At 41.8% G+C, this 26,605-nt stretch overlaps 1 protein-coding gene across 1 annotated transcript in view; it reads left to right on the top strand.

The window, feature by feature from the left end:
• SORCS3 (sortilin related VPS10 domain containing receptor 3) overlaps window positions 1-26,605 on the top strand; it is a 317,082-nt gene that overhangs the window by 156,182 nt on the left and 134,295 nt on the right. Inside the window, exon 4 of the mRNA XM_068139414.1 lies at window positions 12,582-12,740. Coding sequence (XP_067995515.1) covers window positions 12,582-12,740 — 159 coding nt within the window. The remainder of the gene's footprint in view (window positions 1-12,581; window positions 12,741-26,605) is intronic.

Genomic DNA, 26,605 nt, shown 5'->3' with positions numbered 1-26,605 from the left:
TGGTTGCCTGGGAGAAGAGTCCAATCCCCACCTGGCTACAACCTCCCTTCATGTAATTGTAGACAGCAATAAGTAGCAGAGTGCTACTGTGCAGGGCACTGTAATGCCATAGTGTTTTGTGATGTTAATTTTTGGGGATCTCAGCCTTCCATCCAGATAGATGTCTTCCTACCTCCTCACATTCCACCAGTGGAGGGATGTTGGGGGAAGTGCATTAGAGACAGTGAGAGACATGAATAATGGATGCCAGGTAAGTAAATTGAGATAGATCATTAGAATCTGGATGTGAACATTAATAAAGCTGACTGTTGTCTATATTCTCTCTGCAATCTGACTGAAAAGCAGAAAAATAAAGAGTGTAAGCAGTGGAGAAGCAATGATGCATTTAAAATTGTATTCAGATTTAATGGCCTCAGGGGAGATACAGAATACAATTTTTATTTTTCTGTAGAGTCATGAAACACTCTGCTGTCCTCAAATGAAATAGAATGCTGTATGTAGGCTGCAAAAGTTTACCCCCATGAGTAACTATCCATGTACACCTCTTTCTTTTCTGTAATGGGGAAACCTTTGTGACTAAAGTTATTCCCACATGTAAATTGTTCTGCTAGGTGAGATCTGTAATCAGAAGAGTGTTTTTATGTAAATGATGTTCTCAGTTCCAGTAGCTGGGGTGCACACAGCCTTGCCTTACTGATAACATTATTTTCTGTAACTGTTTCTGCTTGCACAGTAAGTTACCATAATGGTGAAAATTACTTTCTACTTCTATGGAGAACAGCACAACCATGCATTGACTCAAATGACATATAATTATAACAGTGAATGCTGCTTTTATGTTTCTGTGCACACAGTTTGGGATCAGAACTGTTCTCTGCCATTAGGGAGAGATGGTGACCACTAAACAATGTGCTGGATGTTAAACACTCAAGGATTTCCTATGTACTATGGAAAAAAGTAAAAAAAGAAAAGAAAAAGGAAAAAGAAAGCATCATGCATAACTGTGCTATGCAGAAATACCAGACTCCAGAGCAAAACATAATCTAGATCAACAGAGTCACCATCACTGGAGGTGTTTAGGAAGAGAGCGGATAGGACGCTTGGTGCCATGGTTTAGTTGATTAGATAGTGTTGGATGATAGGTTGGACTCCATGATCTCAAAGGTCTTGTCTGGTCTGGTCTGGTCTGGTCTGGTCTATTCTACTCTACTCTACTCTACTCTACTCTACTCTACTCTACTCTACTCTACTCTACTCTACTCTACTCTACTCTACTCTACTCTACTCTACTCTACTCCCCCAGGGATCAGTGCTGGGCCCCGTCCTCTTCAACATATTCATCGATGATCTGGATGAGGGGGTAGAGTCAGTCATCAGCAAGTTTGCAGATGACTCAAAGTTAGGGGCAGATGTTAGTCAGTTAGAGGGTAGAAAGGCTCTGCAGAGGGACTTCGACCGACTGGACAGATGGGCAGAGTCCAATGGGATGGCATTCAACAAGTCCAAGTGCCGAGTGCTGCACTTTGGCTATGGCAATCCCATGCAGAGCTACAGGCTGGGGTCGGAGTGGCTGGAGAGCTCCCAAACAGAGAGGGACCTGGGGGTGCTGATCGACAGCCACCTGAATATGAGCCAACAGTGTGCCCAGGTAGCCAGGAGGGCCAATGGCATCCTGGCCTGCATTAGGAATAGTGTGGCCAGCAGGAGCAGGGAGGTCATAGTGCCCCTGTACTCTGCTTTGGTTAGGCTGCACCTTGAGTACTGTGTCCAGTTCTGGGCCCCTCAGTGTAAGAAGGACATCGAGACACTTGAACGTGTCCAGAGTATTAAGGGCAACAAAGCTGGTGAGAGGCCTTGAACACAAGCCCTATCAGGAGAGGCTGAGGGAGCTGGGATTGTTTAGCCTGGAGAAGAGGAGGCTCAGGGGTGACCTCATTGCCCTCTACAACTACCTGTAAGGTGGTTGTAGCCAGGAAGGGGTTGGCCTCTTCTCCCAGGCAACCAGCACCAGAACAAGGGGACACAGTCTCAAGCTGCGCCAGGGGAGGTTTAGACTCCAGGTGAGGAGGAAGTTCTTCACCGAGCGAGTCATTCGTCATTGGAACGGGTTGCCCAGGGAGGTGGTTGAGTCATCGACCCTGGAGGTGTTCAAGAGGAGATTGGACGTGGCACTTGGTGCCATGGTCTAGTCATGGGGTCTGTGTTGATAGGTTGGACTTGATGATCCTCGAGGTCCTTTCCAACCTAAGTGATACTGTGATACTGTGATCCTCTCCCTCTCCCTCTCCCTCTCCCTCTCCCTCTCCCTCTCCCTCTCCCTCTCCCTCTCCCTCTCCCTCTCCCTCTCCCTCTCCCTCTCCCTCTCCCTCTCCCTCTCCCTCTCCCTCTCCCTCTCCCTCTCCCTCTCCCTCTCCCTCTCCCTCTCCCTCTCCCTCTCCCTCTCCCTCTCCCTCTCCCTCTCCCTCTCCCTCTCCCTCTCCCTCTCCCTCTCCCTCTCCCTCTCCCTCTCCCTCTCCCTCTCCCTCTCCCTCTCCCTCTCCCTCTCCCTCTCCCTCTCCCTCTCCCTCTCCCTCTCCCTCTCCCTCTCCTGCTGATTTGCTGTCTATTTTTCCTGTGGAAGCACCGGTTACTGCCTAAGTTCACCAGCTGAGTTTCCTTGTACTTCTGGTCCAGGCCCAGATATAAAAGTGCTGGTCAAACTGGACATCTACAAAACAGCCCGAAGTGGTGATGCTTGGAACCCATACGGCAGTTTGTAGAAGGGAAATATGCATGAACATGCTGTGATCTGAAAAAGCCTTTGGCAAAATAGCCCAATAGCAGACAGTGCTGGAATGGCCTCAGGAAGGTGGGGTTACCATGGCAGAGGACTTTGCTGTGATCATCTGTAGGGAGCTGGAGCATGTGCAGCTGTAACAAGAGTATAATGGCATGGAATAACCTTGGGTAAACTCTGCCTTGCTGTGACAATGAAAAGGTTTTGCGACCAAGTATGTTGCTGTTGCCAATCAGTCACTCTTTGCCAGGTCAACACAGGCTTCTTGGATGGCTTCCATCCCCACTGGCACCTGAAATTTAACAAGCAAATGCTTGCTGTGCCTTGTAATTAAAAGTGAAAAGTACATGTGTCCAGTGCCAAGAAGACAAGAGGAAGCAGGAAGACCTGTTGTTCTGACCTGCTTAGTGGTTAAACAAAGATGAGATGTTCTGCTTTTCTGGGTCTAGTACCATGGTTTATTCCACTCCAATACAGGCAAATTGGATCCAGCTTGGGATTTGGCATTGTGGGCAGGTTAGGATGGCAGCCTTAGAGCATCCAAGTTCTTTTTCCCAGCTCTGATTTTGCCTAAGTCTTACAGCCATGATATATTTTCATTTCCCACTAGCCAAGGAGGATGGCAGAGTGGTTTTCCTTGAGGGGTTCTACCTGTCTATCCAATTTAGCCTTGATTTGCTCCTGATCCTCAAGGCATCCTTCAAGGTGCATTTGTGCTCTTGTGCAGCTGCTGGAGGTGGTAATTAAATGAAGTTCTCTCTCCACAGGGGATGATGTGTGAAAGAGCTTGGAATTCTGTGAAGTATTTTGTTTTTGTATGGCAATTTATGGCAGGTATGGCTTCAGTGCCAAGAGCCTGTTTTAATTTGTACAGGTCTGAACAATTAATCATAATTGTAATCTGGGTATAATTAGGTACAAAAACAAAAGAGGTCAGAAATATTAAGCAGAGTTGTTTACTGTAAACAAGCATGGTGGTCTGATGTGCATCTCCTTAGAGAAAGGAAGGTGATGCTGGTCCTCATTTGATGTGCTTTTACTAATCTCTTTTCTTGGAGTTAGTCCTGCAAGTACTGGGACCATCTCTCTCCCATGGATTTTCAGACAGGAGGTTGATAGATTTTTGTCTTTTTTTTCCCACCAAACTGCTCTATCTCAGAGTCTCTATGAAGTCCTTCCAGCATCCCCATCCTTTTTAATCTTTACAATAAGCAAGTGAAAGAATTACTGAGATGCTGTCATCTTAAATGTGCACTCTCTGCCTGAGCCATGTGCGTAGCACATGATGGGACTATATATTCCAGCGACTATATTTCTTCCAACCTGGTCTATTCTATTCTATTCTATTCTATTCTATTCTATTCTATTCTATTCTATTCTATTCTATTCTATTCTATTCTATTCTATTCTATTCTATTCTATTCTATTCTAACTGCATGTTTACTGTCTGAGTGTAATGCTAGTATCTCATGAGTGTAGATTGTTCATCCTCACAGGACAGATTTATGTTCCCTTGGGATACTGATTCAAATTTCTGATGAGAGAAGGCACATATTGGGTTGGCTGCAGCTAAACTTCTGTTTCTGAAGTATCAGAATTCTGCTGAGGGGATTTTCAAGTTAACAGTGAGTCTGGGGCTTGTGTGCTTGATCCTTGTGGGGAGGGTGTAGCCTTTGGACAGCAGATTTATGTTTATATCATTTCTGATTGACAAAATAGTCTTGATATCTGTGCAGAATACTGTTGTAGAACTTGCAAAACTTGTGTCTAAATGTATATAACAAGAAGACAGCAGAATTATTATGTATTGTATTTGAGAGGAAACTTTGATATTCAGAAAAATGAACAAGCACCCCAATGATGTTCTCTTTTGTGTTGTAGTATCACCAAGAGACCCTGCTGGTTTGTGTTAATAAAGAAATAAATGTATAGCTTATCACTTTCTTCCTTGTACAGGTCCTCTTTCAAGTACCCTTTACAAAAAAACCCCAGCAACATTCCAGAGACATAGGACCTCTAAGTAACTTAAACAGCATCATCCTTTCTCAGTGATAGAAAGATTGGGAGCCCACAGATGGAGTCCACCCTCATTTTACTGTCCGGAACATAATCTGTCTTCTCAAACCAACTTACTGGAGTACAGGGCTGCAGTCTCCAGTTGGATGCTTACAGAAACAGCTGTTGACATCTGGAAAGTTCAGTGACAAGCAATGGGATTCTGCAGAGTAGAGGCTGGTTTGTAATTGCAGAGAAGTTCTGATGGGAAGTAAGTTTGGGAGAAAGGTTAGAATGAAGTGCCTGGAGGGTCTTGAGAGAGCTATTTGGTTCTTCGGTCACGGTACATATAATGCAGACCCAGTGCAAAAGTCTTAGGAAACTCTATTTCATTGCTCAGTTTCCATGGGTGTCTGACTCATTTTTCATTATCCAACAATAAATACAGTAGTGAAAGTCACCTTTAACACTTAAAGATTGCTTGGATTTTATGGGATTGTATTGAAGTGAGTGCCAAGGTATAAAAGCCTTATGGTTGAGGTACTTTTATAACACATGCTTCATAAACCCTTATAAAGTGAGTGCAGTGCACTTCATCCTTTAAGATTACAGAGTTATGGTTCTAAGAGATGGTGATCTGGTGCTATATTAATTAATTAAATCTGTTATTAATGTTAAATTTCAGGCAATAAGAAGTGAAGTTACAAGAAGTTTAAACAGGGTAGGTCCAGACAATTTACCTCTCATGAAAGCACAATGCCTCTTTACTGCTTGGCTGATGCCCATAGGTTATTCATAACATTAAGGAAGTTTTTGAACCATGTGAAGCAAGAGGCAGCCCCAAATCTGGCCTTCCCTCTAACACAAGGAGTTGCAATGAGTGTTTTCCTTTTCAGATGCAAAATTAGTAATTATGTGGAAGCTGCTGGCCTTCTTCATGGCCGTCTTGTCTGGCTTCCTAGGGAGGGGATCATAGTATCATAATATCAGTCAGGGTTGGAAGGGACCACAAGGATCATCTAGTTCCAACCCCCCTGCCATGGGCAGGGACACCCCACACTAGATCAGGCTGGCCAGAGCCTCATCCAGCCTGGTCTTCAACACCTCCAGGGACAGGGCCCCAACTACCTCCCTGGACAACCCATTCCAGGGTTTCACCACTCTCATGGTGAAGAACCTCCTCCTCACATCACCCCTCTCTCACCACTCCATGTGCATCCCTCCCGAAGCTGCGCGCTCGGTTGAAGAGGACGACCTTCCCCGATAGAGACGGTACCGTTCATCGGTCAAGGGTATACGGTAGCTGTGCTCCCCCTGAAAGCTCAAGGGATATCCATCTCCTCACAGCTGCTGTGTAATGGAATGGGTTGCTTTAATTGTGTAATGAAATGGGTTGCTTTACTTGTGTGCAAATAAATAGGGTGATCTTAAAGGTTTTTTCCAACCAAAACTATTACATGATTCTATGATCTCTATCTAGAGCAGATTTTTATCATTGCCCTTTCAAGTTTTTTCCTGGGTGATATGCCAGTCTTGGTAGCTGGAAAGTAAAGGTTGTCTTCCTTTTCCCCTGGTTATTGCAGGAGTCTACAGGGAACTGAGTAGATATCTTGCTATTTCTGAATATCATCTGAAAAAGTTTGTGGAGAGTTAACTTGTGCTTTTGAAACCAGTGCAAATCATGCAAAGAATTTTCTTTTTCATTAGCTTAATGCTGATTTCTATGGATATTACATTTGCTGGTGACACCAGTACATTTCTGTCTTAGAGAAGTTTGAGCTGATTTAATTAAACTGATATATTTTTAAATTCAACTGACATGTGGTAAGAAAAGAAGAAAAAATGGATGAGATTTTCTTTGCCATGAGTTGCATCTGTCCTCCACACGCTTGGCATAGGAGAACTTGAGGCATGCTGCGTAGCTGCGTTCAAAGAGTTTAAGGTTGTGTACATACCTCTGAGGGCATCGTTTGGCCGGCAGGGCAGGTAAATTGCAGTAATGATGAAAGAGAGAGGAAGAGTGGAAGGGGAATGAATAATTAAATATTTACCAGTGAGAAATTTCAGATGGTCAAACATTTACTGAAATGCTTCAGCAGGTGTGTGTGTGTGTGAAATTCTTATGAGAGATTTCCAACCTGTTCACATTGAAGATACTTGAGATGAACAGATGTTTTGAAGAAGGAAAATAATTTTTTTTTGCACCTTTAAGCCTTTAAATGTCATTTGATTTTGGTTTTGCAGTTTCAGAAGGAGGAAAGGACATTGTAAGTCCAAACAAATTAAAAAATCCTCCATTTGCATTGACATTTCAACATAAATAGTTGGAACTTTTTGGCTTTTTAAACTCTAAACTAATATGGAACCTTGTGGGGAAGTAGGCTTAGCTCCAGAGGTGTTTTTGGACCATACAATCTTTTACATTTTTTAAATTAAAATGATAAGGGGGGAACAAAAAAGGACTTTTTTTTTTCTTTTTTCAGGCACATTTGTGTTTTCCTGTTGTTGATGTAGAATAAGGCTGGCTTTGGGAAGAACCTAAAGTGTTCTGAGGAAGGACTTAAAGTGCCTCTGAGTTGAGAGTCTAGTGTGTGGAGGCCAAAAAGTAAGCCCATTTTCTCCGCAAGCTGAGCACAATTGATATGGAAATCACTAGAGAGATGTAAACATGAAACTTTAAGTTAGATTTTGCAGCAGCGTTTTTGTGGCAGAGCTACTTTTTCAATTGCAGAAGAGGACAATGGTCTGCTACGGAGCAAATTGCTAGTACATCACTGAGGATCTGGGTTTCTTTTGTAGCTGTGGAAGCTTGTGTTGTTTGCAGGAGTATTTTCTTTAAACGGTTTTGTTTATTTCTCTCAGTGTAACAGTTCACATAGGCAAATGAGAATGTGACTGAGACCTGTGAAAAAGACTGCTTCTGAAAAGCACATTAAAATGAAGAGGAAAATGAGAAGGCAGCACACAACAGTTTAATGCTATCTAGGTATTTCTGGGAACAAAAGACATTTATCTTGAACCTGTCTTCTTTATTCATTTTCTGGGATGCTTCCTGCTAATGCAGCTCAGTGGTACTACTGCTACAGATATTGTGCCTATAAACCTTCTGTGTGCTGATTTAAAGAGGTGTGCTTTGGTAATTTGCAATGAAAATTTATGTTGGTTGAGAAAAAGAAAAAGATTCAATGAAACTAATATTAATAAGAATGCCTTTTATGTGGCATGCTGTTTCATTATTGTTATTATTTTTTTTTTGCCTAGGGATAATTTATTAAGAGATTGAGCTGTGTACAAAACCAATTTCTGTTGTGTTGGGATAACAGAGAACCAGGAAGCAAGAGTAGTGATAAAGCTTTTGAATCTGTTGCTATGGGTACAGGTAATGTGATGGAGGGTGGGTGTGGGGGTGACTGTTTTTTCTTGTGCCTTGGGTGCAGAAGAGGATGAATAGAAGTGATGTGCCAAACAGGCCTGATAACGTGAGGGTAGAGCCGTGAAAGGTACTGAGACGACGGAGTGCCAAACTATAGAGGAGTCTTTGGCATAACTGCGTTAGATAGATTCAGGCAGATACAAGCCCAGGATACTCAAAACCAGTAGAGTCTGGGCATGCTGTAGTGTTGTACTCACAAGAAGTGTTCTAGCGTATTACTGATGTGGTTCAGTATTCCAGACTACAGTTGTCTTTGTGCCTGGCTCGCTTGGAGCAGAGGAAGGAGAGAGTGCCTCCATCCCAACTCATCCACCTGGATGTAGCCTGTTGTGAAACCAATATGAAAAACTTGTTTGCATTAAGCCGGTGACACATCTGGACTTTTATTCAGGATAGTAGGAACTCAATTTAAGGTCCTGCCTTAGTTTTTGTTATAGTAGCCCTATCAGAGGGCATGTCACTTCAGTGCATTTTTGCTGTGGTAAAGTGTCATTTTCCCTCCTCCCCACTTCTGCATTTATATGGAGCTCCTTTGAAGGTGCTACATGCTCTATGACAAGTATGATCAATTCCTGGCCACTTCTATGGTTTGAGTACTGAATACATCATGGCAGGTATGGGTGTGACAGCTCCCTCCTTGTTCTTTTTGCTTGCAGGCTGTGCTGCTGATTTCCTGGGTTAATCTCCTTGGAGTGTTTATTCAGGAATGGATGTGTTTCCTCATCATGCACTGAAGATCTCAGTCCATACATTATAGCTTGTGTTGTTCTTGCAAGACAGCTTCTCCAAATTATCTCCCTTCTGTGTGCTTCTTTTGACGGTGTCTGGTTTTCTGCTGGAGTTCCTTCAGAACAGCTTTGTATGAGTCACCATTGCACCCAAAACTCCTGCTTTGAAGGAGATAGACCACATAACAGACAACTCTTACTCTGCATTCATCTCCTTAGGAGTTACCTGAAGTTCACTCTGATTTTCAGTGCAGGCTTGTTTTGCCTGACGCTTGCCATTCATTGTCCACCTAATTTTGGAGGTCATGCTATTGCCTCTAGAGGAAAAGCTATGCAGTATAAATCACCTCATCTCAAATATATTTTCAAGGACTTCCCCATAGCAGTAATCAGTCCTGCCTCCCATTCCCAGCTCTGCTTAAACTAGAGAAGACAGTAACGGAAAATAATATTTTATTTATATGTTTGTGTATATTCTAGAATTTAGCAAGGTGAAATTTAATTTCCTTTTTAATAAAGGCTGCCATTTAATTTAATATTATAGAAAATTATTAGATCTTAAAACCCTATAAATTACATTTGACAACTCTCTGGTGCTCCTTTGCCGCTCCTTATGGCAATTATAAATGGCAACACAGGGTGCTGGCAGATATGCTCGCTCTGACTGGAGTTTGTTTATTGGCTCTTGATGAAAAGTGATTAATCTAAATCACTGCTGGGGTGGATCCTTCACCCCAGCCCCATAATGAGAATTGGAGCTTTCAGGCCTTTGACAAATGTCCTGCCATTTTCCCCTGCCAAAAGTTGTCCCCTCCTGCAGCGGCTTTCAACAGGGGAAAACAAGAACAAAGCCTGGAGTCTCCCACTCTCTTTTTCCTGCTTGCCACATAACAAAACCATGGACCAGTCTTACCTACATGACTGGTGGTGGCCTTTTATTTTTCACTCTGGGCCTCCTATTTCTTCCATCCTGCCTTGCATAGAATCAGCCTTGCTTGGGAGCATGTGTGTCAACAGAGATACTGTGTGTCCTTTCTCTGTTTGAAGAACTGCAAGCTGATATCAGATCAGAGTGAAGGGCAGTGGGTGACTAATGTGATGACACAGTAAAGTGTGACTACTGTTTGAGTTTTCAGCTTTCCCTCTAGTTCTTCATTTTCCTAGCTAGGTGGTTTTATTATTCGATCTTGCAACCACTGTTATGCTTCCAGAGTAACAAATTGCCTGGCTTTGTGAACCATCTGGTGGAAATATCACCTTTTCCATCTTATCTGCCCCATTTCATGAACTGTCCACTGAAGTGCTGCCGATCATGTGTGAAAGGACAGTGGATGTTTTTCATGTGTTCTGTATCAGGTCTATGCAACTGTTAGCTGTCTTGTTCTTTATCTGAGAGACCTCTAGCAGCGACCTTTTAATATGGTGCATTATTAACTTTGTAACCTCCTGTGACATCAGGTGGAAAATCTTCTTATTCCTGGAGTGTCCTTCCTTCTAAATGTAAGATCTCTCTGGAATATCTTGTTATATTGGCAATCTTACATCCTGCTTTCATTCTGCAGAAGTCAGTGATTTTTACTAAATTATGTTACAGTTCTGTCCAGCACAGGCACTGTGCTATAGATGATCAGAGGTATAGTTGGGGGATAAAATGTCTTTGAAATCTAAGTAACCAATGACAGAAAAAAAAAAATCTTATAATAATGGGGAAATTTTTCTTGTCTGGAGCAAAATGAAAGACCTATTTTGATCTGATTAGAAAGGAAGGAAGCTTCCTTCTAGGTGTAGACAATTGGGACCTGTTCTCAAGAGTAATTTCCAAAGCGTTGCTTGTCTCTAGGGACATTTCCCATGCTATGTGCCTATTCACCATGCAAGTGCACTTTTTCAGGACTTGTGGTGTGGCTTTGTGCGGGAACAGGTAGAGATTGTTTCGTGAGGCTGGTAAGCAGCATATGTGAGGGATGTTGAAGGAGCTCCGAGTTTAAACTGGATTCATACAGGTGGCTTTGCTGTGGAACAATGTTCAATTGTATTTTGAAAGGACCTTATAATTTTGTAATGGAAAGGATCAGAAATCACAGTATCACAGTAACACCAAGGTTGGAAGAGACCTCAAAGATCATTGAGTCCAACCTGTCACCACAGAGCTCATGACTAGACCATAGCACCAAGTGCCACGTCCAATCCCCTCTTGAACACCTCCAGGGATGGGGACTCCACCACCTCCCTGGGCAGCCCATTCCAATGACGAATGACTCTCTCAGTGAAGAACTTTCTCCTCACTTCAAGCCTAAACTTCCCCTGGCACAGCTTAAGACTGTGTCCTCTTGTTCTGGTGCTGGTCTCTGGAGAGAAGAGACCAACCCCTTCCTGGCTAGTACCACCTTTCAGGTAGTTGTAGAGAGCAATGAGGTCACCACTGAACCTCATTTACATTATGTTCAGTTTCCCATGGTGACTTCATGGAATTAATGTGCTGAAGGTTAAAAAAGTGCTGAAATTTATTGCATGATCAAGTTCTAACATACCAAGGGTCTTACTATTCCTTGTAACTGATTTTTGCTGTCAAAATGAATATGTTTCCCACTTGTAGCCTTCAAGTGGAGGCACGGTGAAGCTGGCCAAGAAAAGTTATGTGGACATGCAAGTGTGACAAAACTGCAATGCATGTCAGCTAGTTGATTTTTCTGCAGCCAGCTAAAAAAGGCAGTTCCTGGATCTGTTCTCCTGCTGAAAGGCAGCTTCTATATTTGTTTCAGCTCCTGTGTCAATAACCTGCTGTGTTTAGCGCAGCTCTAATTTATTTCCCACTGTTTGCCTTTATTTTATGGTACTGGCATTTCCTTTAATGTGATGTCATTTTCTCCAGATGTTAATAAGACAGTGATAATGTTTCCACAACATTTTTCTGGATAAGATTTCTGTAGAGCATAGCATCTGATAATGCGGAATCAACCCACTTAAAAATAGTTGTAATAATTCTCTAATTAAAGTATTTTCTTCTCTGTACAAATTGAGTTCATACACTTCCCTGCACTTGGGAAAAATTATGGGTTCATCGAATGAATTAATGTCTCCTACTGTATAAATTGGAATCGTGATATATGAGGTTGTGCATCAGTCTGCGCACACACACGTGGACTGTTCTCAGATGCCAGCGCTGACCCAGGAAAGCACTCTTATGTTTTAGTGAGGTGATGCTTTCATTCCTAGCTCTGCAAGCTGCCATATAATGAACTGTAAATCTCAGGAGTGCTTTATTGTGTATGTTTGAGAGAGTGTTCCACATTTGGGAAGAGATGTGGTAGACTGGAATGGGACCAGGAAAGCCTGTTGTGGCTGTCTGAAGTTGCTATACCCAACCAAAATTAGCTTTGATATCAGCATAACATTTTTCATTCCTTCTATGCTTTCTGAATTTATCTGGATTGAAATATAGTGAAGAAAAAAAAATACTTGAGTGAATCTATCAATTAATCACCAAATACAATGGCAGTGAAATACTAAAACCCCCCACATATTTGTTTGTACTGTTGAACTATGTTCTGAATACATCTAATACGAATCAATACTGTATGACCTCACTTTTAAATGATATTTAGTTTCACTTTTCCATTAACACTTTTCCTGCTGTGTTTCTATTTAGATCATGCTTCTTAGTGATCCAGAGATTGAGAGCAGCATCCTTATCAGCTCTGATGAAGGGGCTACCTACCAGAAGTACCGTCTGAACTTCTATATCCAGAGCTTGCTTTTCCACCCTAAGCAGGAGGAGTGGATCTTGGCCTACAGTCTGGATCAAAAGGTGAGCAATTGATTTCGTATTTCAGTGATTCTTGAGCCAGGTGTTGAAGGGAATAGTGCCTAGAACCCTCCACTTACAAAGATGGTGAAGAAATCATGGTATGTTTTGCTGCTGACAGCTTACAGGTTTAAATGTGCTGAGAACCCACCCAGTGAATAGAATAGAATTAACCAGGTTGGAAAAGACCTTTGACATCATCAAGTCCAACCTATCACCCAACACCATCTAATCAACTAAATCATGGCACCAAGTGCCTCATCCAGTTGCTTTTTAAACACCTCCAGTGATGGTGACTCCACCACCTCCCTGGGCAGCACATTCCCATGGCCAATCACTCTTTCTGTGAAGAACTTCTTCCTAACATCCAGCCTAAACCTCCCCTGGTGCAGCTTGAGACTGTGTCCTCTTGTTCTGGTGCTGGTTGCCTGGGAGAAGAGACCAACCCCCACCTGGCTACAACTTCCCTTGAGGTAGTTGTAGAGAGCAATAAGGTCTCCCCTGAGCCTCCTCTTCTCCAGGCTAAGCAACCCCAGCTCACTCAGTCTCTCCATGTAGGGCTTGTGCTCCAAACCCCTCACCAATTTTGTTGCCCTTCTCTGGACATGACTCCAAAGCAAGTTCTCTAAGGGGAGTGGAGATACACACTGATCCTAATGGCTGTAGTGCTATGAGTTATGAAAAGATTCTGAAATGTGATGTGGCTTATGGGGCTGTTCTAAATAACTTATTGATTTGTAGGCCTTGGTGATTATTGAGTGATCTTTGAGGATCAAGCACTCAGGCCAAGTTAGTCCTGGCTGTTGTGTGTGAGTGGGTGCTTTTCCTGCTTGCAAACCAAACTAGGTTATCTGGAAATCAGTGAGTGGCACCAGAAGCCTGGCTCCTCTGTACCACTTTTCAAGTCACTTTTCAGTGCCTTCTGTTAGTGAGACAACTCCAAAGTCTGTTACTGCTCTTAGCAGTTGTCTGTCTTGGAAGATGCTGAGCAACACAGGTTTAATGTTGCTTTTAAAGTGTTGTGTATAGAGTGTGTATTTCAGATCTGTAACATCAGTCCTCACTACAGCCAAAGCTTAGACTCAACAGATGACCAAGTTACACATTTTAGAAAGCTTAAAACTTGCCAAGCTTTTGTCTTTCCTCTCTTCTGTTTCTGTCATACATACACTCTGGAAAGTAAAAGCATACCAAATAGACACTTTCAATGTTTTTGCATTAACCTGTCAAGGGTGTGTGAGTGTGTTCTGGGTGAGATTTTGAATTCCTACCTTTTTTTGTAGTTTTCTGAACTACTCAGTCTCACAGTTTGAGAAGACACCCAAAATAACATACCACTCATATTTGCCAAAGTTTCCTCTGCAAGGATAGCACAAGTCTTTACCCAAGTAGTTATTGAGAATGTAATCAAATAATCTACTGCTGTACTTCCCCATGCAACCTTTCCATCTACTTGTTAACAGAATGCTGTGGCAGGCACCAGGTGGTTTGCTGTTATGCTACTGAAGATGCTTCAGTGACATTTGCAAGCACAAAGCTATTGTAAATATGCTCCTTTCATAGCATCCAGTCCTTACTGTGTGAAGGAGTTAGTCAAATGTCAAATAGTTTTGTACACTCAGATGTTCAGTGTAACAGGGATTTTCAAGTAGGCTAGAAAGACCGATCTATTTGTTTGATGTCATGGAATGGTTCAATGCCACTTTAAACTGGATGTAAAGACTTTAAATGGTGTTAGTGTTTGTAAAATGACAGCCTTGGAAAAAAAACAACCAGGTATCTAATCAGGTGCTCATGGATAAAAGAATCCAGGTATAATATGTTGAATATGTGTTTGCAAAGATGTCCAGTCACAGCAAGTGCCGAGCATCTGCTCCCGGGTACTGCTGTTTCTGTGTACTTCTGCTTCCAGTGCTTTGTTTTGTTTTTATGACTTTTTAATGACATTAGCCAGTGGAAGGAGAAATCAAATACAAAGTATGTACACACACACACTTGACACTGAGATTGTAATCATGCTTCCTACATCCAGTATTGCAGTAGTGGCTCAGGAGCATATTTCTTCTGCTTCTTCAAACTACCCACTTCAGTTTTTCTCTTTCGCCCAAAACAGAACCAAGGAAAATGAACTGTGAGTTAGAAACACCCTGAGGCTGCCTGCATTTTATCCCCAGAGCTGAACAAATTTGTCCACTTTGGAAGAGCAAAGATGAGGTGCTCTGCAGCTTGTTGGTCAAACAGAAATATAGCAGTGAAGTTCAGGATTTGCCTTTATGTCAGAAAAGAAAGTATCTTTTAGTCTAAAAATCCTAAATCCTTAGGTTGCTTCATCAGATCTTGAGCATCTTCCTAGAATTGTCATGGCTGCTCTCTGTTTTTCTCTAAAAGACAGATCTGGATCTCACACCCTCACACACTGCTATTCTATGCCCTGTTTCCTAGCTGTGATCATGGGATTGTGCCATTGCCAATGATGATTTGATCTCTCTGCTGCTGACCAGAAGAGAGATATCAAGAGTGGCTAGTGAGGCAGCACTACTACTCTGCAGCTGCAAAAAGATTATGTAATGAGGTACCATGCTGTGTCAGGGGCTAATTCTCCAGCTGCCAGTATTCCTCTGCCCTTTGTTTTTGTGCCCTTTTTCCTGTGAGGCAGCATAAAGTCACCTGGCACAAAATAGGTGGTTCTGGATCAAACAGTGCTTGCTTTGCACTTCATATACCCAGGTTTTTGAGATAGAACTGCTCTGAAGCACTTTTCACTTAAATGACTGAAATTTCAACAAAACAGAAAGTTTATCACTAGCCTGGAACCTGCAGCTAATCATCCACGGATACTGTGACAAGGTGGCTTGGTGTATGTTCGACAGTGGGAGACCATAATCTTCTACCTCCCTAAGCTTTAAAAATGTTTCACCTTTAAAGGCTTTGTAATGACTACTTTAGAGGCAGATTTAAAAAATACAAATAACTCTGAAAACAAATCAAATACTTACAATTTGACTCCCAGCAGTAGGAGCTATTAAGGGAAAATCTAATCCATCCTCTCACAACTGTGAACGTGTAAACAAGTCTGCAAATTTAATTTATCTTCTTAAATCATAATAAAAAAGGCTTTCAGATTAATATTTATTTTATTAGTTTTATTTCAATTCAAAATAATAGTATGGTGTTGTAAGCAAGCTGTGGTCAACTAGGAAATTAGTGAGAATGATGACTCAGAAAATCCACTTTGCCTATGATGCTGTTCAACACAGTAAAGTGAAATATTAGCAGCCAGTGCCCTATAAATAATTCATTTGGCCACTGCCTAGATCAAAAGTTTTAAAATTAATTTGTGCGTTATGACAGAAAATAACATGAAAGTTTTGGTGTGAAATAAAGACAGTCAATGTTTTGGATCTTCCTGTTAGAAAGTTTTCCTCTCAGGTCTTCTGACCTACACTTCTACAGCTATGATTCAAGCCTCGGTCATTGTTTTATCCTAAGCATCCCTTCTTTTTGGCTAACTTCTACACATTTGACAACAATATTAGGCTACTTATCCATCTGATTGAAAAAAAAAACCCTCTAGCAATCAGCTGAAAAAAACCCAGCACATTTTGGTTTGTGTGCTCTAACAGAATTACTGTCTCTTCCAAATTGGTGTTTTAGAAGGCATACTCACTATTCTCAGACAGTAGTGAATAAAGGGAATAATAGAACTCTGTAACACCCTTGTGGAACCACAGTCTTTACATGTCCCTGCAAGCTGGCATTGGCCATGTGGTAACTGTTTTCAGAATATGGTGTCTCAGACAGTTTTTCTCCCAGCTGCTAGCAACTTTCTACGATCTTCTGACTTGCTTAGGAGAATGTCGTGAGTCTATGTACCTGTGAAATGCAAGGCTTGTCCTCTCTTTTCTGAGCCAGTGATCCTTTCTTGTGGTGTAATATTCCAGGTGTGACTTTTTTCCGTCACTGTTAATGCCACTGTTATGTGCAATTTTGATCAGAAATTTATGCTTCCAGCTTCTCCTGCTGGATGTTTAGGCGTTGCGGGATACTCTGCAGGTAGTCTTGCTTTTCTCCTCACTGTGCCTCCTCTACCTTGTTGTTGAATAACCTCACTCCTCTAGTTTGTCCTTTATGTGGATCTATTTTTATACCTACCAGTGCTCTTTTGCTCCCAGTCTCATGTGATTCTGGTTTAAAGCCCAAGCCTCACAACAATCGTATGACCAAAAATGACCTTATCCTTCTTTTAAGAGGAGACCATTTCTTCTCAGCAGAGCTTCTCCTTGAAGTATGCCTTCATAGCTGAGAAAGCCAAAGGCTTTCTGACACTCTTTTCCACCACCTGAAATAATTCAGCATCAGTTTCATCCCCAAATATTTTACTATCACTCCCACATGGGTATTCTCCTTCTTTTTCATGCTTAGGGTTATTCCCAGGAGCAAGGAAGAAGACTCAGTGAGAGAGATGGACCTCAGCAGGCTTTCTGAAAGATGTTTTGCTGTGTAGCTGCTAGTTACTTCTTACATTTAGAAACAAATCACAGCCACCACCATTTGCTTTCTCTCTGGAGTGTCCAAAGAGTTATTGAGGATACTTCTTCAGTATGAGCCAAACCAGCATATCGTTCCTGCTCTTATTTTTTTGTAGCCAATTATGACCCTCCTCTGCCTTGCTAACTCTCATGTGTTATCAAATAAATGCAGTATGGCTGAGCCAAGAAATCTGTTTGTGTGGGCACATATGTGTAATAAGTTCATAGACTCAGATGCTTTCTCACAACATATAAAGCATAGACAGGAGGAATTTTTGCAGGACTTTAAGCAAGCATGGGTGGGTGTAGTACTCCCCCCTGAGCAGCCATGTGGCAGTGGGCAATTACCAGGCCCTGGGAGGTTAATTGCATCTTCTGAGCTGAAAATCTTGGCCCTCTTCCCAGTAGCTTTATGTGTGTCTACTTTATTGATAAAATAGTGCAATCTGATGTGTGCACATGTTGGTTCTGTTAATGGACCCCTGTGGCCTTTGACAGATGGTGGACACTATGTAAATGTTATATCCAATTTTGCTGCAAGTCAGGCTGGGTCTCACTGGTAGTGTCTGCATTGGCACTTGGATGTACGAGCCCACACAGAGGGAAAACAGGGCTTCAACCTCCACTTTTCACAGGTTTTTGCAGGAAATATAAGGGAAGCCATGTCAAATGACTCTTGTATCAGAGTGTGATGGGAGGGGAAATCTATGAAAAAAGTATGATATTCTCTCTTGGAAAGTACTAGAAACTGCTTCATGAAGCACTGTGAAAGCTCAGAAAGCTCAGTCTACCATCATGTATGTGATGTATAGTTTTATTGTGTCTGGGGATAAAGATCTTAAATTGATCTTGCATTTCTGATACTACCATTTCAAGTGCCTCATGATTTGTCTCAGCTATTCAAGGAACCACCTAATTCTTACTGAGGTCAACTTTACACACTTCTGTGCAGAATGGATCAGTCTGGACATAGACATGGAGCATAATTTCTAGTGCCATGGAATGTCTCTGAGAATGACTTTGGAGCAACATGCAAAACTGTCTTGCATTAATGTTTGTTTATAAGGTAACTTTTAAAAACAAGAGGAAATTAGGGAACTAGAAAGATGTTTAAAATATTTCAAATCACCATTGTTAACAGAAAAAAATAAATGCAAAAAAAAGCTAGAATTCCACCTGTTCTTTACAGGCCAAACTGTGATTTGAAACCCACTAGGAATAGGTGAGAGACTGAATAATTCATTAACAGACCAATTTAAATTCTCCAGCTACACCACTATGAATCTGAGAACATTGGATAAACAAGAAGTTTGGCAGTCAGTGACTTCTCGCTCCACAGGGCTTAATCTTCATCAGGAAGCGAATAAAAGAGAGTGAGTGTCTTAATACCTCTTCAAATGAGCTGATAAATGAAATGTGCAAGATAACATTCTCTTGTATCACCAAGTTGCACCTGGCAGACAGTATCAGTTGTGACTGGGGAGATTCCTTCAGTATTGGAGATGTGTGCAAGTTCTTGAATGTGGTACATGTCAGAGCCCTGACTATCTTGACTAGACACTGCTGAGTTTATCAAAAATAATTACAGATAACACTGGGACTGTGTGGGAAAGGTCGGGGTTTTTATTAGCTTAGACACAGAGAACCAGAGCCACAAAGACATTGCCTTTGTTGCCAGGTGAAATTCTCTCCTGGAGTTCTGGCCCAGGCTCCCAGTATGACTCAGGGCAATTAGATAGCTAAAAGCAGTGTGCTTTTTGTTTGTTTGGGGTTTTTTGGGTGGTTTGGTTTATTTTTTGTGTGTGTGTACTGGGTTTTTTGGTTGGTTGGTTGGTTGGGTTTTTGTCCCTTTTTTTGTTTGATTGTTTGGGGGTTTTTTTTGTGGTTTTTTTTTTGTTTGGTTTGGTTTTCCCCACAGTGTTCAGTTGGGTGGGGTGCTGCCTAAGAGATCCAGTGGGATGCACTGAGAGGGAGGGCAAAGCTAGATTAGTTTTCTTCTCAAAATGTTTACATCTTGTTCCAGGTAATTGTCCATCTTTGCCTGGTCTTCTTTGTGATGAGCCATTTTCATAGACTTATACAACAGTCCAGGTTGAAAATGATCTTGAAAGCTCATTTGGTCCAACATTTTGTGGGAAAGAGAGCCTAGATGAGATTTTCTAACACTGTCCAATCATGTCTTGCAAGCCTCCAGTAAGGTGAACTCCACTATGTCCCTGGATTTGGTTCCAGTGATTGATTGTTCTCTCTGTGCCCTCAGTGCCCTGAAGGACCCTTGGTCCCTATGTCTCAGAGGGTGCCAGTGCTTCAGGGTTTCACGCTTAGCTTCCCCCCCGCCCCCCGCTCATCTTCACTAGCACAGAGACAAGGGAATTGTACTCTCCTTCATTCCCAGCAAGTGCCCCAGCCCCTGGTCTCAGATTTTCCTATTCCTCTCATGGCAGTGTAGGCACTTGGGGACTTCAGGGTTATGTTCAGGTGAGAATATTACATTTTGAGTTGGAATGTGTAATGTTGGATAGTAAGATTTTAAGATAGCAGCTGCATGCTGCAGATGTGCTGAAATGAATCTGTGTGTGCTGCTGCATGTCCAAAGTGAGATGTAACCCCAGAACTGTAGGTTTTCTTTCCTTAGGAACTGAGGTATGGGGCTGATGAGTAGAGGTGGATTGCTGGCTGCCTCACAGCTCATTTTGATATGAATCAGCAGGTACCCAGTGCTGTCACCTGGTGCTCAGCAGTACTCCCGCTGCTGGAATTTAGTTGTCAGAACTGTGAGCAACCTCTCCTTTTATCAGTAACAGCTCCAGACTGTACCTCTTGGGTAAGACTCAACTTTTCTTAGCAAGATGTGAACATTATATATTAACAAGGAAAATAGGCTCTTTCTGCTCCCTCATGGATCCTCATGGTAGAATCACCATTTCATTGTATGATGTGAGAGAATGTACTGGGGCTAATATCTCACCATGGCTCATTGAAATCTGAAGTGCAAGATGACTATGGTTCCAGTTCTATGGATTCAGTACTCAGCTTTCAGATTTATCTTGCACCAGTCACTTGGCATTTGAGCATCCTGCAGAGTGAAGCTAGAGGCACACCTACTGCTTACTTTTCACCTGAAGGGGAAAGAAATTGAGGAAAGTGCCATAAAAATTACTCCTACAGGCCTGTCATACTGAGGAGTGAAATGAAATGAGTACATCACCCAGTCATAAAATAACATTCAGTGTTTCATATTTAATACAAGCCATATTGCAGTAACTGCTCCTAGAAATCTCTGCCATACTGACCAATACATTGTTACACATTCATATTGAGAAGCAATCTCTGCCCCAGAGAGCTTGCAATCAGATTCGAAGCTGACAGACAAAACATTGTCCCAGGCGTATCCATAGTGTATTCAGGCACAGGTCATTAAAGCATTTCATTGCCTAACTACCACTGAGGACTACAACAAAATCAGAAACTGAGCCCTGATAGAGTCCTTTTCCCATGACTTAACCACAAATAAGCCTTTCATCTCTTTGCCTTTTGAATGCTCTTCTGAGAACATCAGGTTCTACTAACATATCATGTGTCCGCTGGACAAGCCACCTGCCAGCAGCTCTCCTAGGCAGGCAGGGCTCCATCAAACAGATAAACTGAAATGTTAGTAAAAGTAAAAAACAAATAAAAAACCAACCAACCACAACAAATCCCAAAACAAAACCAAGAAACAAACCAACACCCAACCCCAAAACATCAAACCCTTGAGATTGGGAATATTTAAAGGCAATTACAGAAGTCTCTTCTTCAATATGATAATGAACTGAAGAATTGAAATCACTTAACTTCATTTACAAATCATGAATATGTATCAGTGCTTTTAAATGAAAGGAGGGCTAAAACAGATATAGTGTTTGTTCAATTCATTAAAAGGAAGACAATTTATCAGGAGGGCTTTTTCACCCCCCACTCTTAAACTGAAACTGTATGCAAATGTAGGGAAATCAAGACCTTGCACTAGTTCTGCTGCATGATGAATATTTTTATAATCCTAATTAGAACCAGTCATTTAGTTCAGCAATTTCCCCCAATCTAGCCAATTTGAAATTAAAATAGATGCCTTGATTACAAAACTCATTAGCAAAGAAGCACCCTTTTCTCTAACCAGTTCATTTAGAATGCACAAACTGAATGAAGTGAGGAGCACTTGTGTTGTCAATTGCCGTAAGTGAAGTGAGCCTTAATTGTTAGCATTGTGAAGTATTTGTATTGCTGCATGTTTCATTGCAGTATAATATATCATTCATTAAATGTAACAAAAGCAGGTTTTAAATGATTTAATTAAGTGGTGTTGGTGCACCAGGTAATTTCTATAAAGTCAAATGTCACAATTGTTTGCATTCGAAGCATTGATGGGCATTAATGTCACAAAGAAGACATATGGTTCTGCATTTATCATCCTGATTATGGGGAGCTTGACAGTTTTACCAGGGGATGAGAAATTAAATTACACACCCTGGCTCTACTTCAGAAGTGCCCAATGAATTTTGTCCTAGAAAAATGGGAACTTTGGGCTAGTGGTGATTTGTGGTGGCAAAAAGAAAGTAACTGCTCGTGAAAGTTGATTTAGCTAGAACAGACTTTCCTATTGTGTTTTATTTATGTTATAGATACTTCATGAACAGGTTTTACTTTGAAAAGGAAAATATAAAGATAAATGGAGTGAGACACATTCAGTGTTTAAATGTGCTCTTCTGCTGAAGCAATCTAGTTTACTGTGTAACAGAGCAAAGATCCCATGGCTTATTCCTGGGCCATGCTAAATCTTGGCTGTGTATTGATTTTATCTGAAGCCGAAGTGAGGTGAGGAGGGGTTATAAATACAGCAGATGAGAATAAACATGAGGAATGAAGAAGGCTGAAGAATAAGAACACTGGAGGCCATGATTTATTTTGCCTGGCTGTAGAGATCTAAACTGTAGCAATGTGCACCTGTATTGGGTACTGAGACTTGCACATAGTAGTTGGTGGTGATCTAGTGAATGGTGTTGATAGATTGCTGGTAGCAAATGCAGGTGACTCTTTCAGGATGAGGTAAAGTGCACCTTAGACTCATTTATATTGACTAGGCTTCCACTGGCTGTCAAGGAGGTGATTTCCTTTTGCTAGATATAAGTATTTACTATATTACTGGAGATCAGGGGACTTGAAACCAGCCCTCCTGTTTGAATGTGTGCAAAACAGATTACATGGGATGCAATTCCAATATGATGAAAGCAAGAAAAAGCATTAAGTTTCTTGGTTCCTGCTATTGTGCCTACAATTTAAAAAGACCCTCCCCGTGGAGGAGAGAGCAAACATGATGTGCAAGCAAAGATGAAATTCTCAGTGCTTTGTTTTTCTTTATCAGGATTGTATAGCTATGAGTTACCTACCAGTCTGCTTCAGTGAAATTAGGTGAATCCAGAAGGATTTCTTTGACCTTTCCTTCCCCTTCCACTCCCCCTGCTTTCTCTCTTTCTCCCTTTTCTCTCTTCTCCCCCTTTCTTTCTCCCCTTCCCCCTTTCTATTACTTTCTCTTTTCCCCCCCATTGCTTTTCAGAGCTCTGTCTCAGTTGGCCTAATGGTTTTCTCTAAGATCTGTTAAGCAGAATAATAGATGATGCCACAATAGAAGAAATAGCACAATTCACCTGTTGACTTCACTCAGATGCTGATGCTGAGCATGGGAATTTTCAGTCTGGTTCCTTTTCCCTCACTGAAATGAGTCAATGTGGAGCTTGTGACTGTGATTATTCCAGGCCAGAGAACAACAGGATTGATTTTACCCAAAATATCACATCTGAAGTGACTGAGAGAAGCCTGTGACAACTAACATAAACTTGTGTGAATTGCCATGAAATTTTCATTTTGAGTAGCACTACATATAAAACATAGAACTTAATAGGATAAAGGGCAAGCCTGACTGCAGAGCATCCAGATGGTTTAGCCTGGGCCTAATTTTATGGTAATGCATCATTTCTTTTGTAGATGAAGACATAGAAGTATGTTAGCCTTTGCACAGTAGCACATGAAGTGGTTATACAAACACACTTTCAGTATTGCAAAGTACCTGCAAAGACATACATTTAACTTAAGGGCTTTCAGTGTGGGGAATTTAGATAGGTTTTCTGTTCTCTCATCTGTCTTTAATGCTTCAGGATGCTTAAGTTAGCTAGGGGAAAAAGTGTCTACCAGCACCTGAAATTCTGAGCAAGAGCATATAGAATTCAATATAGAAGGACACTCCCTCAGACCAAAAGTGCTTTCTGGAAGATGGCAATTAAGAAGCTGTTATGTGTTGTTAACCAAGGAGAGTCATTCGTTATCCAGAAGGATTTGGGACTCAGCAGCTCCCATTACTGTCAGTTATTCAGGCAGCAGAGAACTGTTGGAAGTCTGCCCAACCCGGACTATTCTTTCTGTCTGTGTAATGGTGTCATTAAGTAGTATTTGCACATTGCCTTGACAACACAAGACCTCACTGTAAGTATTGTGCATTAGGATGGCAGTGGGCTCCAAGAGACAATACTTTCATCTTTAGTGTCCTCAAAGATGGATGATTGGGATTGGAGAGACCAGCGTCCTTGAGGCAGCCAGCTGGATGGATGAAAGTACAGTCTTTCCCTTTGATGCAAGCACCTGCCTTTTTGTTATGTCATCATCAGAGACTTGACAGGGTGCTTGGTTGCATGGGTTAGTTGATTAGGTGGTGTTGGATGATAGGTTGGATGTAATGATCTTGGAGGTCTCTTCCAACCTGGTCTGGTCTGGTCTGGTCTGGTCTGGTCTGGTCTGGTCTATTCTATTCTATTCTATTCTATTCTATTCTATTCTATTCTATTCTATGCTATTCTATGCTATTCTATTCTATTCTATTCTATTCTATTCTATTCTATTCTATTCTATTCTATTCTATTCTATTCTATTCTATTCTATTCTATTCTATTCTATTCTATTCTATTCTATTCTATTCTATCAATGGGAGAGTCTGTGAGGGTACTTCCTGAGGGGTGCATTTCTGTGTGCCAGACCAGGAACTTTTGGTCAGGAGTGGGAATGGTAGGCTTGGGACTAGCTGGCTGTCCCTTGTGTTCAGATCTACCCATAAGGCAGAGGTGTTTCAGCTTCCTGTTAGAAGCTGCTGAAACTTTGGCATATTTGCATAACCTGAGAAAAATGCTAGTACCTGGGAAGAGGGCTGTGTGAACCACCCCAGGACGGGAATCGTTAGGAAGCCTGCAGTCCTGCTCCTGACACAGAGCCTTGGTTATTTGGCAGTGCCACAGACTAAAGTCTGTGCCACTGTTTTACTTCTAGCCCTAGACCCCGCAGGGCATCTGTGACATGATTTCACTGGGGGTCTATTGCTACAATGGCAACGTCCACTTAGTGCTTTTCTGGTGGGCATGTCGTATCCATTTAACAAGACACTGTTATAACATCATCTCTACCAGGATGTTAGCAAAATCTTGACATGCATCTGAAAGATGAGTTATCTGAGAGCTAAAGAGAGAGAAACTCCAGAGCAGGAGCAGGCAGGAGCCAGGGTTTCTTCTCCACCACTCCTCAGTGAGTCCTAACTAAATTTTGTAAACCTCAGGGTGCCCTGGTGATTTTTGCTGATTTCTCTGTGCCATGACCAGGAAGAGTCATCTGGTTTGCCTAGTAGTGTTCAGTGTTACCATGCTTTTGTTCTGGTCGTGTTACCTACCACTGTTATGCAAGGGGTATTTGAATGGCTCAGAAATCACAGCTTCATGATTGCCAATACGGAGGCAGAGTCAAGGAGGCAATGAATGTGGCTGAAGGGAAACAGAAGCACAGGAAGGTAAACTGTGCAACATTCATCAGATAAGCAGTGATAGAACTGCAATGTTACAAAGACTTGCTAAATCATGTTCTGTCCATTCTACTGGCCCTTTTGGCCCTATAGGAATGTCATGAGAGTTCCTTTTCTTGCAGCCTAGTCTCTCCCCCAGCCTTCAGGCTGTGGCAGAGCTTCCTGTGTGGAGGGGGAGCCCATGTGGGAACTTCACAATCAGCAAACACTGTAGTTGTAGATGTGGAACAGGGCAGGGAGGTCTCTCCTTTTATAGTGCTGTGCCACAATAAAAAGCTCGCACATTTGTTTTCAAATAATTTAGTGGTTACTGTGTGAAACAAACTTCTGTAATATGAGAAGCTGCTATGTGACCCTGGTTGTGTCTCCAATTGCCCTTTGTAAATAGGTTTCTCTGTCTGTCCTCTTTTTGAGTAACTACAGAGTGTCTCTGCCCCCAGTGCTTTATTTCAGCAGGGAAATGGACCATGTTCTAATCTAATAGCACACCTGAGCTGGTTTACAAAAGATGTGTGCAGTCACATACATAGCAGCTGAAATTCAGCATGAGTCCATTGATTTCAGCAGAGAAATGCAAGTTTACATCACTGGAAGATCTGGCCTGAAAACATGTATGTTATACTGTTCTCACAGAAAAAAAAAAATATATGTAGTTTACTCATCCCACTGTACAGGGTTGTTGATTTCCTCCCACTAAAATCTGCCTGCTGAGGGATGTAGAGCCCCTGGGCTTATCTGCCTATTTGCAAGATATTGCTTATGTTAAGGCAGCTTTTTGTTTTCACAGTTCTACCTTGACATATGAAAATTCAGCTTTCCCCCCCTTTCCTCCTTTTTCTTTCTTTCTTGCATAAACTACATGAAATCAATATTATTCAGGGGAATAAACATTCCAGAGGAACAGCTCTAAGTCCTCCATCCTCCCAGTAGGGATGGAAAATTCAAATGGCCAAATGCTCAACAGTAAGCCAAAGTGTGTTTCAGCTTTCCATACTAATTTCTTCAGTGTTGAAAAAGGAGGCCAGGCCTGGATTTCTGGTCTAGTCTAAGTCAAAACTCAACCAATCAGCAATCTCAAGCTTTTAGAAGTCATGAACTGGTCCCTTGAAATTCATGATTTTGGCAGAGAAAAAAATTGTGAAGGTGTTTAATTAATTTCAGTGGTTCTCTCTTCTATTTCTCTCGGTGTTTCTGTGATTGAGGGAAGCATGGGAATCATGCTTTTCAAATGCTTTCTTGCAGTTAATAAAACTAGAAGCTTTATCAAGGAAAAAAAAGAAGAAAGGCAAAAAGTCCAATATGTTCATAATGCCCTGTTCTGCTGCAGGCCATTTATGCTTCTAGGAGATATCTTTATCACAGTATCACCAAGGTTGGAAGAGACCTCAAAGATCATCGAGTCCAACCTGTCACCACAGACCTCATGACTAGACCATGGCACCAAGTGCCACATCCAATCCCCTCTTGAA

This window comes from Melanerpes formicivorus, unplaced genomic scaffold, assembly GCF_026170545.1.
Source record: "Melanerpes formicivorus ecotype bairdi unplaced genomic scaffold, bMelFor1.0.p_v2 SCAF_6, whole genome shotgun sequence".
Classification (NCBI taxonomy): domain Eukaryota; kingdom Metazoa; phylum Chordata; class Aves; order Piciformes; family Picidae; genus Melanerpes; species Melanerpes formicivorus.
Note: the sequence above shows the minus strand (reverse complement) of the source record. Positions and strands in the feature narration are given on the sequence as shown.